Source organism: Rhinoraja longicauda, chromosome 14 (genome assembly GCF_053455715.1).
Source record: "Rhinoraja longicauda isolate Sanriku21f chromosome 14, sRhiLon1.1, whole genome shotgun sequence".
In the NCBI taxonomy this organism is placed as follows: Eukaryota; Metazoa; Chordata; class Chondrichthyes; order Rajiformes; family Arhynchobatidae; genus Rhinoraja; species Rhinoraja longicauda.
The window spans coordinates 15,045,632-15,057,452 of NC_135966.1; the positions used below are offsets into that span (position 1 = coordinate 15,045,632).

At 38.0% G+C, this 11,821-nt stretch overlaps 1 protein-coding gene across 1 annotated transcript in view; it reads left to right on the top strand.

Annotated features, from left to right (window-relative positions):
• Nucleotides 1-10,811, top strand: part of pfdn1 (prefoldin subunit 1) — a 69,091-nt gene extending 58,280 nt beyond the window's left edge. The window contains exon 4 of the mRNA XM_078411082.1: nucleotides 9,990-10,811. Coding sequence (XP_078267208.1) covers nucleotides 9,990-10,073 — 84 coding nt within the window. The 3' untranslated portion in view covers nucleotides 10,074-10,811. The remainder of the gene's footprint in view (nucleotides 1-9,989) is intronic.
• The last annotated feature ends 1,010 nt before the right edge of the window (nucleotides 10,812-11,821 follow it).

An 11,821-nucleotide genomic window follows, 5' to 3' on the forward strand; every position in this document is an offset into this window, starting at 1 on the left:
GCAGCGTTTTTTGCGTTTGTTTCAAATTTCAAGCACCTGCTGCTATTTATGCTCAGATTTCCATATTGTCAGTTTTTTGCAATGCGGTACTCCAAGCAATATTAAAATTTCCAGTGCCATTTTTGGCAGCTGCATCAGCCTATGATTCTTTGTGTTGATTAAGGAGCTGGTTAAGGATGGTTGAATTAGCAATAAAGTGGGTGGCTTAAGTGGGTGAGGTAGAAAATTCCGGTGGAACAACTTTATGAAAGTGGAGGATGTAATAGTCTGATCTTTGTCTGACCTTCATTTCGCTTCTTCCTGTGGCTAGACAGTGTGTCAGTAACCACAGTCAGTGCTAAATGAATGTAGCTGCAGCAGAATTCTTTCAGATTTTTTGTCAAGCTCTAAACCATATGCTACTTTTTGAAATACTTTGTAAGATTTTTGTGCTTTTCCAATGGAATATTATTTAACCAGTGGAAGTGGAATTGTCTGCACCTTTCATTGAAATTTGATCTCTCATCCTTAGGCAATGTTTTTAGACTTGCTCTCAGAAATCAGCTACGCACATCTGGCCTCATTCCAATCCCAAAAAAATCAATTAGTTTGACTGAGACATTAAAACCAAAGAAAGTCTTGGCTACATGAAGGACCCTTTAAAAAAAACCTCCTGATTTAATGCAGTGTCAGATCTGGCCTTAGTATTAATCTTCTTAAAGCTGTTGATTATGTTGGGTGTTGCCTGATATATTTGAGCTGATGGAAGGTACTGGGAAAAAAATGAACATTTTTTTTGGTGAAGAAACCTGCAATAAATCAGGTTGATACCCGTTTGTCATTTCTTTACAGCTGTGTTTAATTGAGAATAATTGCATTCTGTTTTACAGTAATCCCAATTTTTAATACATAAGAAATTTTGGAAGTCACTTGTTTTGATTACGATTTAATGATAGCCACAAGTTGTTGACACGTTCCTTTTCCTTTGATAATAAACTATTTCCAGAAGGACAAATTCTGGGACGATTGAAACTGAAAGCTAAATTTGTATTTTATTCTCTGCTGTTTCTCAGGTTTGCTTGTGGAATACTCAATAATGAAAGAATATCTTTTGCATTATGCCTAAAAACTTAAAAGGGTCTCTTGAAAACCAGAGATTTGTATCACTTTTCAAATTTAGTTTAGTTCAGTTTGGAGATATAGCATGGAAACAGGCCCTTTGGCCTACTGAGTCCACGCTGACCATCAATCATCCATTCACATAGTTCTGTTATCTCACTTTCTAATCCACTACACACTAGGTGCAATTTACAGAGACCACTTAACTTACAAACCCACACATCTTTGGATTTGGGAGGAAACCGGAGTACCTGGAGGAAACCTACGAGGGCACAGGGAGAATGTGCAACGTCACACAGACAGCAGCTGAGGTCAGGTTTGAACCCAGAAGTCTGGCATTGTAAGGCAGCAGCATTACCAGCTGCGCCAGTGTACTGCCGATAAACTTCTTAACAACTGTTTCACCACATGAGTAACTGTAATTGAAGGATAAATAGAAACTTGTTTGAGCTCAGCTCATAGGTTTTCCTTTTAATGCTGTATATTTGCAAAACCATCACAAAATATGAAAATATAGGATGTTTGTGGTCACTATCTTTACCACATTATATGTATCTGTAAGGCGTGTCATGTCATCCAGTATTTATTGGAAACTCTACAGCTGTGCATTGAAGATAAATGAGATGCATCAAGAAGTGTGGAGAACATATAATTGTCTTTTACATTTTTCATAATCGGCTTCTTCCTCTACCAGTTTTTATTTTAATTTTTCTTCCTTCCTGCCAATAACTGCTTACAGTGAATTGTGGATCCCATGCATGTGATATGCTCCATTTGGCCCTTATGAGTCTGCATTGAGTGCAGCATGTCGACTGACACTGTTGAAGTTAATTGCGAATTAGTTAGACTGTGATCAGGAAAAGAAACTTGATTAATATTCACCATCACGCACCCTCTACCTTCCAGAGAGGCCATTCCATTCGTCAGTCATACACTGATGTACAGAAAAATATATGTTGAGATATAAAATATACTCAGAATCACTTTTGTAACACAGATCAACTGGATAACTTGCCTTGATTGTTTCAGTTTGTGTGATAAATGGTTACTTGGTTGAGCCTTTCATATCTAATGGAATCATTGGTAAGAATAAGTAAGTGAATTCAGGAAAGCCTGGGGGAACGGTAGGCAGCACTTTAATAAAGAGAGACCCATTTTCTAATATAGAAAACATTTGTATTTCTTATAATCTTTGAATAAATAGGCCTTACCACATCAAACAATATTAGGTTACTGTAACAGTAGAAAAATTCACTATTTACAGTTAACCTACTTAAGGATAATACTGTATGTCTGGTCACTTTATTTCACATACACCAGAGCTGAGTATTCGACATAATTTGTGGCATAAAGCTGAAACGATTCATCCATTCATTCTTTTTGGATGATATATCATTTCCTGTCAATTATAACTACCACCTAGAGTTGAAGATTTGAGTCATCACCTGACTAAGTCATCACTCACCCTGTTCTTACTTCCTCCATAATGTAATGAATAAAAATTTTATCTGAATGAATGAAGGTGATGACACATTTCCCCATGAACAATTTCACCAGAACATCCCCAAAGCACCAGAACCCATTTCCATAGCGAAAATGTCGAAGGAAGCTATTAATCTGTTGGTCTGATATTTGCCAAGTTCAGGTTGCTGTTCATATTTGCCAGGTCTGAGTGTGAGTGGCAGACATCGCCAAATCACATCTGAAAAGCTGAATTTGCAGAAGGTCACTCTAGATTTAAAATGATGAGGACTATGTGATCGCCGGTCACTGAGTGTGTAACCAGGCTCACCCATGCAATGCTTAAAAATATTTCTGACAAAGGCAGGGGCTACTTCCCAGGTTTTGCCTTCTGTCAATGGTGCCAAGTTCTTCCAAATAGCTGTGACGGTCATTTTTCCACACAAACTTGGAGCACAAACCTGCTAACATACCCAACACTTCCATGAGGAGTCTGTTTGTTAAACCACTGTCAGGTTAAACCTAGAATAGGATCCCATAAGCCCATATGACCAGAGAGACTACTTCAAGAAAGAAAGATATAAATATATTACATTTTTAATTAATATAGATTGCTTTAATTATTACTGTGTTACTTATCTTGAATGAAAACCTCTGACTGTCAGAGATTGCAGACACTATAGCATAACCACTATATAACACGGATATTGGAGAAACTTTAACAAATGTTAAAATCTACCTGCATTATAAAGGAAACTAACAATTACCAAATTTACAAATACTTTCATTTTTTAATGTATAATATATGCTGTAGTACCCGAAATATTACCTGTCCATGTTCTCCAGAGATACTGCCTGGCCCACTGAGTTACTTCAGCATTTTGTGTCTTTTTTTGTAAACCAGCATCTGCTGTTCCTTCTTTCCACTACAGTTTGTAGGACAGATCTCCAACACTGGATCTATTACCCCTGCCTCAGACCTGCTGAAGTCAGGGGACTTGGACAAACAAATATTTATTAACGTTCTGCTGGGATCATTACTGCCTCCATGTGACCTTGGAGTATAAACACACATAAACGCTCCCTGGAAATGGGAAAGAGGCTAAAGTTCCACACACTAACTTTAACTGGGTGTAAATCTACAGCCATTGACTCCTACAGATATGGATTCTCATGACTCCGCTTATGCCATATACAGAATCCATTTATCCACTTCCCATAACGTTGCCCAATATGAACCAGTAATTTCAGGACTTGCATATTTGCGCAAGACTCCCAAACTGGTGTTTGCAATAGTTCCGTACAAAACTACTGGATACCCTCAGCAATTTTGGAGGCGATGAGTGCTAGATTAATCATAGAATAGCATCCTGTTGATTAATAAAACGGGAACGATAGCATAAAAAATACTTTTTAACAATCAACTTTTTAAAAGAAATTATGCCTTTTATTTTAAACTTGGCTTCACTTCATTTTAAAAGTGACCGTAATCAACAGATACATGGATGTAGCTTTTGCGTATGAGCTCTGAAATTCAGAAAGCATCATCCATGTTGACCTTTGTCTTGATACCACCTATTCAGGACGTAGCAAAATGGCCACTGCACTTCCCCATCCCAGAGATGTTCTAGTCATCCCAGTTGTCTGGTTACCTTGGCTCCGGTTGAAATGTTTTGGCTTTTCATAATTCTTAATTCCAAGTCATTCAATATGAGTAAGCATTAATGATTTTACCGGACCTTTGTGGATGATTTTTCTGGTCCGAGTTGTGAGTCGGTTGTGGAAAGGAAGGAATTAAAAATGCGAATTTAAGGATGATGTGGTTTAGTGGCCTTTTTATCTTCGATGTGCTTTGTGCTTCATATCTTAGATTAAAGTGTGGGTTGACCTACATTACTTAAAATTGATTATTTAATGTCCCCAAATGTATGAATATATGCATTGGATGCACTTAACAAACATGCAGTTCATGAAGTACCAGATTGCTGGCAGAATGTACTTGCTCAAACTTAAGTTACTTTTATTAAAAGATTCAAATACATGTTGGTAAATGCCTGCTGGGTATGCTGGATGACTGGATGTTTATCTCTCCTGGATAGTTATAAAATTAGATGATTTCATTACTAGTAGTTCAGTCCTTATAAAATTTCCTTTAGCAGAGCACCATATATGCTTTGATGGGAAACAAAAATTGAAATTTATGATTGAAAATATCTGCACTAATACAACGTGAACATAGAAGAAGAGTAGATTGATGAGAAATGTGCATCTGACTGATCAGTGTAAAGTCTTTCCATTCAATTCACTTCATCTGTTATGCTATTTACAACTTTTGTGAACACTATCTACAGATTTATTTCTCCTTGATCTTTCAAGGAAATATTTCATAAGATTACTGGACACATTTTTGAATGAAAGAGTGCTGGGCGTACTTTTTCTTTCAGCTTTGTAGTTGTATTTTAAAGTTCTGTGTGCTGGTAGATGGCCGAATAGTGGACACTTTTCTAGTGCATATCCAACATTTTTTCTTAAATTTAATAATCAATATATTTCCGTTTAACAATGTTCAATTCAATTCATTACTCCTCAGAAAATGAAGCAGACCATGTCTACATGCAACAAGATCTTGTCGACATTTGAACATAGGTTGATAAGTGGCAAGTGACACTCGTCTGTGTCAGAAAATAACCATCTCCAACGAGAGAGGTTAACCACTTACCATTGACATTTAATAGCATGACCATTCCCAAGTCTCCACCATCAACATCCCGGGGTCATTATAGATCAAAAACTCAATTGGACTAGACATCTAAACATTGTGGTCACAGAAGAGGGACAGAAGTGGGTATCCATCTCACACTCTTTCCGCTATTTACTATTTAGGAATGTGATACAACAATTTTTATTTGCCTGGGTAAGTACAGATCCAGCAACTTTTAAATAGCTTAGGCACTATTCAGCCCATTCAATTGGTACCCCATTCACCACCTTAAATCTTCATCAAAAGTGAACCATCTGTAAAATACACCTAGTTTACTTGCGTAGAGACTCTGACAACACCTTAAAACCTGCGACTCCACTACAAGAAATGTTGCTCAGTTCTCCAAGTCTCACACCACCGTGATTGGCAGATATTTTAGTGTTTCTGCACCGTCACAGAATCTGTTATGTATTCTTTTAGTATTTAAATTTTCTTTTCCTATTTACGTGTTTCGTGCTCTTGTTACTTTTCCAGAATCTGCTTTCCCAATGTGTATCTCTCCCAATATCCCTTTGCTGAAAATCCTTCTTGTAAATGAATGGGTTGGAGCAAGTGATACCAAGGGACCCAATCACTGGCTCTCTGCCTTCAGGTGCAGGGGCAATTAGTCTCCATGTCAATTCACCATAACTCATTCCTGGCATTCCCAATACACCCTCCATATCCTCTTAATGTTGTAAGTTTATTTCCCTCTAAATGCCTACTCAACTTCCTGTTGAGATCATTTATATTCTCTACTTCCGTTGCCCATATAAGCAATAAATTCCAGTTCATTACCACTTGCTATGTTTTTTTTTAAAATCTTCCTCGTGGCATGTTTCCTGCCTAAAACTTTAAAGCGGTGCCTCTGACCCATCAGCAACAAATGCTTCCCTTTGTTTCCCTTGTCCAAATCTATCATAATCCTGTACTCTTCTATTATATCTTATGTCAACTTCCTTTGCTCCAAAGAAAACAACTACAGCTTTTTCAATCTAACCTAATTTCTCAAATTCCTTATCCAGTAACATTTTGGTAAATCTGCTCTGCACCTTCTTGATCATCAGTGATCATCTCTGCTTCTGACCTTATGATGGAAGGAGAATCATTGATGAAGCAACGGAAGAAGGTTGGGCCCAAATAAATTTTGGCAGTGATGTTGCATAGCTGTGTTGAGTAACGTCCATTAACCACAACTGTGTGAGGTATGACTCCAACCATTGGAATCTGGTCCTCTTCAAGCCTATTCACACCGGTTTTACAGAAGCTCTTTGATGCCATGTTGATCAAATGTTGGCTTGATACCAAAAACAGTCACTCACTTCACCTCCGGAATTCGGCTCCTTGGTCATGTTCGTGAACCAAGCCCCTGTGATGTGGTCTGGAGCCATGTTGTCCTGATGAAAAGTAAAGTGGCATTTGGTGACTCGGTTATCAGTGCATTAGTACTGATTGATTGATCTTTTAAAAAACAGAAAGCAATATTTATACAATGATCAAAACGAAGTTAAGTACCTTGCAGAATATTGTTCTCAGCATTGTAACTCACCAGTTCCATAGACAAAGTCCAATGTCTGAGGTAGAGGTGAATTGAACAGTACAATAGCTTATGGAAGTACCATTCAGAAGCCTAATAATAGAGGGAAAGAAGCTGTTCCTGTGTCTGGTGGGAGGTCTGGAAGGAGCAATGGAAGATGAAAATAGCTGGAATGGATAATGGGCATCAAGGCTGATAATTGAAGCATAAAACCGTAGAGGCTGGAGATCTGAAACAAATACATGGGATACTCAGCAGGTCGGACAACATCTGGGGAGTGAGAAGCCCAGTCAGCTCTTTGGAAGAAAGAGTGTTCATTGGAGTTGGGGAAATTAAACAACACAGTGGTGCAGCTGATATAGCTGCTTTTTTATAGCGTCAAAGACCCAGGTTCGATTCTGACCTTGGGTGCAGTCTGTGTGGAGTTTGCATGTTTTCCCTGTGACCGCGTGGGTTTCCTCCAGATGCTCTTTTTCCTCTCACATTGAAATGACGTGTGGATCTGTAGGTTCAGTGGCCCGTGTAATAATTACCCATGGTGTGTAGGAAGCAGATGAGAAAGTGGGATAACATAGAACTAGTGTGAATGGGTGATCAATGGTCGGCATCGATTTGGTGGGCTGAAGGGCCTGTTTTCATACTATATCTCTAAACTAAACCAAACTAGAAACCGAGCAGATATACTGTACAAAGTATCTTGACTGGTTGCATGGCCTGGTACGGCAATTCCAATGCAGAAGAATAGAAGAGGCCGCAGAGAGTGATGGACCCAGCCTTGTCCATCATAGGTACTATTTTCCCCACCATTGAAAGCATCTACATAAGGCACTACCTGATGATAGTGGCATCTATCATCAAACCCGGTCATGTCCTATGTCTTGCCGCTGCCGTCGGGCAGGAGGTACAGAAGCCTGAAATTTCACACTGCCAGGTTCAGGAGCAGCTACTTTCCTACATCAGGTTATTGAACCGACGTGCACAACTCTAATCCTACCTTTGCAACGGAACACCACGGACCACCTCTCACACTATCATGGACTTATTTTATAACTGTGCATTAATGTCTTGCACAGTCTTTTCCTTCTCACTGTCATGTATAATTTAAGTATAATTTATGTTTTTGTGTGTTGTCTGAGTCTATGTACCTTTTGATGTTGCTGCAAGCAAGATTTACATGACAATAGACTAATTTAATTGGCTAAATTATGATTGTGGGTATAATTGAATCAGGATTAAATGTTCTAGATTCTATCTGCCATAATGATGGCTATTTTACATAGTGCTGCTAGTACTGTCTGCAATATACCCTTATACTGTACACAATATACTTTTGTGATGGTGATTTTGTTAGAGAATGAGATGACAGATAGCATGAAGTTCATTTACTCCACTGCGTTTATGATCTCAGTTGACGATGAAGCTGGGAAATTTCTTGGAGTAGCTGACCCAGAATTCTAAACTAAAAGCTTGAATGAAGGTCATATGTAATTTGCCTTGTTTTGGCAAACATTCTGAAAATAGATGGGGAACCAGATGGAATTTATAGTTTTGTGTAACAAAATGTTAAAGCTGCAAAGTTACGCTTTATTAACTCTATCTTATTTGGACTTGTGGAGCCAGTATTGCTACTTCTCCAGTGACAGGTGATTTTCAGATCTCTGGAAGGTTGGAATGATTCTAATCAATGTACAGATAGGTTTACATTCTGATTAATAATAAAATACCGTATCTAAATTGATAGTTTGATGAAATTGTGGTAGAAGTCCATATCACAATGTTGTGGTAGACTCCGTGTAGAATGCTCTCAACACCACACATTGCCTCTGTCTGTTCCAGAAAGGATAGAGAGTAAAAGAGATCTTGGAGAGAGTACTACAGCAGAGCTATTGGGGAGTCTGCAGAGGGATTGACCCATGTACATTCTGATCAGAAATTGGGGAAACAGGAATCTGTATTGAATCCAGGAGGTCCCAGCTAAGGGGCAAGGGAGCAAAGCAGCCCATCCCTCAGTGCTGTCAACACCGTGTCCCACTCACTCCCTGATCCACCTTGAATAATAATGGTTAAGGAAGGACAATTACAGATGTCTGAAGCCAACACGTTTGTTAGCAGGTAAAATATTATGAGTTATGTATTCTAAAAGCTGCTATTTACTCCCAAGAAATGAACACGCTGACAGACTCAGCTGCAGTATTTTGAAATACACTTAAATTTAGGCTGGTTTTAATAATAAATCTATTTGTGGAATTGTGGATGAGGAACTTTCCAGCACTGGGAATTAAGTGAACAAAACAGGATTTGGGTGTGCAGCATAACATCACAATTGTGATGATGAAGATTGATTAAAAAAAATAGGTGTTTAGATAGCATGGGAAATATTACATGAATTAACAAGATAAAACAGTAGGTATACATTCACATAGAAAAATATAACCTTGTAGAAGAATATTGTTAATATAAATTCTGGCTGTCATTTCTGGAAAATTAGAAGAAAACTGAAAACATGTTTTGTGTTTTTTCTGTCATGGAACTTGAATGAATATAAACCATATTCAGAAAAGTACATTGTAGGGTAAGTTATTCAGTTAGAAGATAGACACAAAATTCCAGAGTAATTTAGCGGGGCAGGCAGCACCTCTGGAGAAAAGGAATAGATGACGTTTCGGGTCGAAACTGTCTAAAGAAGTGTTTCGACTCGAAACGTCACGTATTCCTTTTCCCCAGAGATGTTGCCTGGCTTGCTGAATTACTTCAGCATTATGTGTCTATTACTCAATTAGAATGTCCATTTACTCATCCTCAGTTTATTTTCATGAACAGAATTCATGTTCACTCATTATCATTGTCACATTTTTTCAGAACACCCAAATGATAAAATATGTTATAGATCCAGTGGTTGCACAAGTACTTCAGCTGTCTGAGAAACACCTGGATGGGTGTGGTGTACTAAGTGGCTAGTTTTTTTGTTGCTCAGTACGCACAAGAGAGCAGTTAGAGATTTTTCTTGATGATTTAATTTATCAATGATTATTGTATGGATACAAAGATAGATTCAGCAATTAATTTGGTCTCCTTGGAGTCATTAATAGAAAAGCTAAAGGTGAACAATTTGGTAACAGATTAATTACATGTATTTTTTTCTTCTTTTGACAGCAACGGAAGTCCTATTTGGAACGTAGTGTGAAAGATGCAGAAGACAACATTAGAGAAATGTTAATGGCTCGAAGAGGACAATAGTTGTTTTAGTAACTAGGAACCGGTTTTCAGAATTAAATAGAAACCACTTTTATGTCAGTGTTCATTTTGGTTGGGTTTGAGGAGACTGGTGCACATGACCTAGCCCATAGCTTTAACGCAATGGCCCTTCTCCAGTGGCATAATCGTAGGCCCATTTTTCATTGTCCTGTAATCCTTCTATAAGGATCAAGTAGTGCAAATGACAGAAGCTGTCTCATGACCAATAATCTGGAATCCAACTGAAATAAACATTAATATAAGAGCAGTTGAAATGTTACATCTTATCTGTACAAATGATTATTTGCTTGTGGGAACATTTTGGTCCATTCAATGTAGTGCTGTCCAGCTATACTTGTATTGCTAATTATTAATATTTCCTCAATATCTTTGTCAAAACAGCAAATCCTTACTTCTGTTTATATGGTAAATGTAAGTGGCCCAATTTTACTTTATCAGTCATTTTAACACTGAACCTAAGGCAGCTGCATTGCTTAGAAGGCACTTTTGTGTTTTCTGTGTATTCTGAAGTATAACTGGGAGGTGAACTTATCTTGAGAGGTTTATTAACACCAATGTCCCTTAATCTGGCATCTGTTATGTAATGTAAATGGAGTATAAAAGGAATATAAATAAGTATTTGTGAATGTCAGATGTTTTGCTTTGAAATTGTCTCATTATTTGTTCCACATGATGGGAATAATCTGGCAAGGCAATAATAAAACCTTCAATTGCACACTTCCTTTTGTTATGTTGTGACAATGTTCTCTTGGTCATGCCATTATTTTATGGAATGGATTCATCTTATATTTGCTAAGAAGTATGTGAATAGGGTAAGCTTCAAACCTTCACTTTATGTGACAGCGTCCCACAGAGCTACTGGGTCAATTAATTAGCAAAATTAGGAAAGCATTGCAGTGTGCTTAAACTTTAAATGGGACTTTGATGTATTAGGAACTGATTTAAAGTGGTTGCAAATTGTGACATTTAAATTCCCCTTTCATGCTAACAACCGGAAACTGGAAATTCCCTCATAAAGGAGCTCTATACACGACTTGATACATGAGTAGTGGTGGATTAATGAAAACTAAGCTCACCATTGTAGGGTGTCAATAATCCACCATTACATCAACATGAACAATGTTTTGGTTACTGAATAATTTACTAGTACTTGTAAGGTACAAGCAATCTCTATTTACAACATTTCATAAGTTCATAAGTCATAGGAGCAGAATTGGGCCATTCAGCGCATTGAGTCCACTTCGTCATTCAATCATGGCTGATCTATCTTTCCCTCTCCACCTCCTTCTCCTGCATTCTCTCCGTAACCTTTGGCACCCTTACTAATCAAGAATCTGTCAATCTCCGCTTTAAAAATACCCAAAGACGTGGCTCATTAGACTTTGGTTTAGTCCATTAATTCTTTTGTTTTATTTCAGACTTAAATAGTTGTCTTGGTAAAGCCTCACCCAACCAACCCTGTATAGGCCAGCACTGATTAATGAACATACTTGCATTGATTTTCCCCTCAATTAGGAAGTTACAAAGACGTACAGGTATGTAGGTTAATTGGCTGGGTAAATGTAAAAATTGTCCCTAGTGGGTGTAGGATGGTGTTAATGTGCGGGGATCACTGGGTGGCACGGACTTGGAGGGCCGAAAAGGCCTGTTTCCGGCTGTATATATATGATATGATATGATACATGAAAATCGTTCAATATGGTGATCGTACCTCCACAGTATTCCGATGA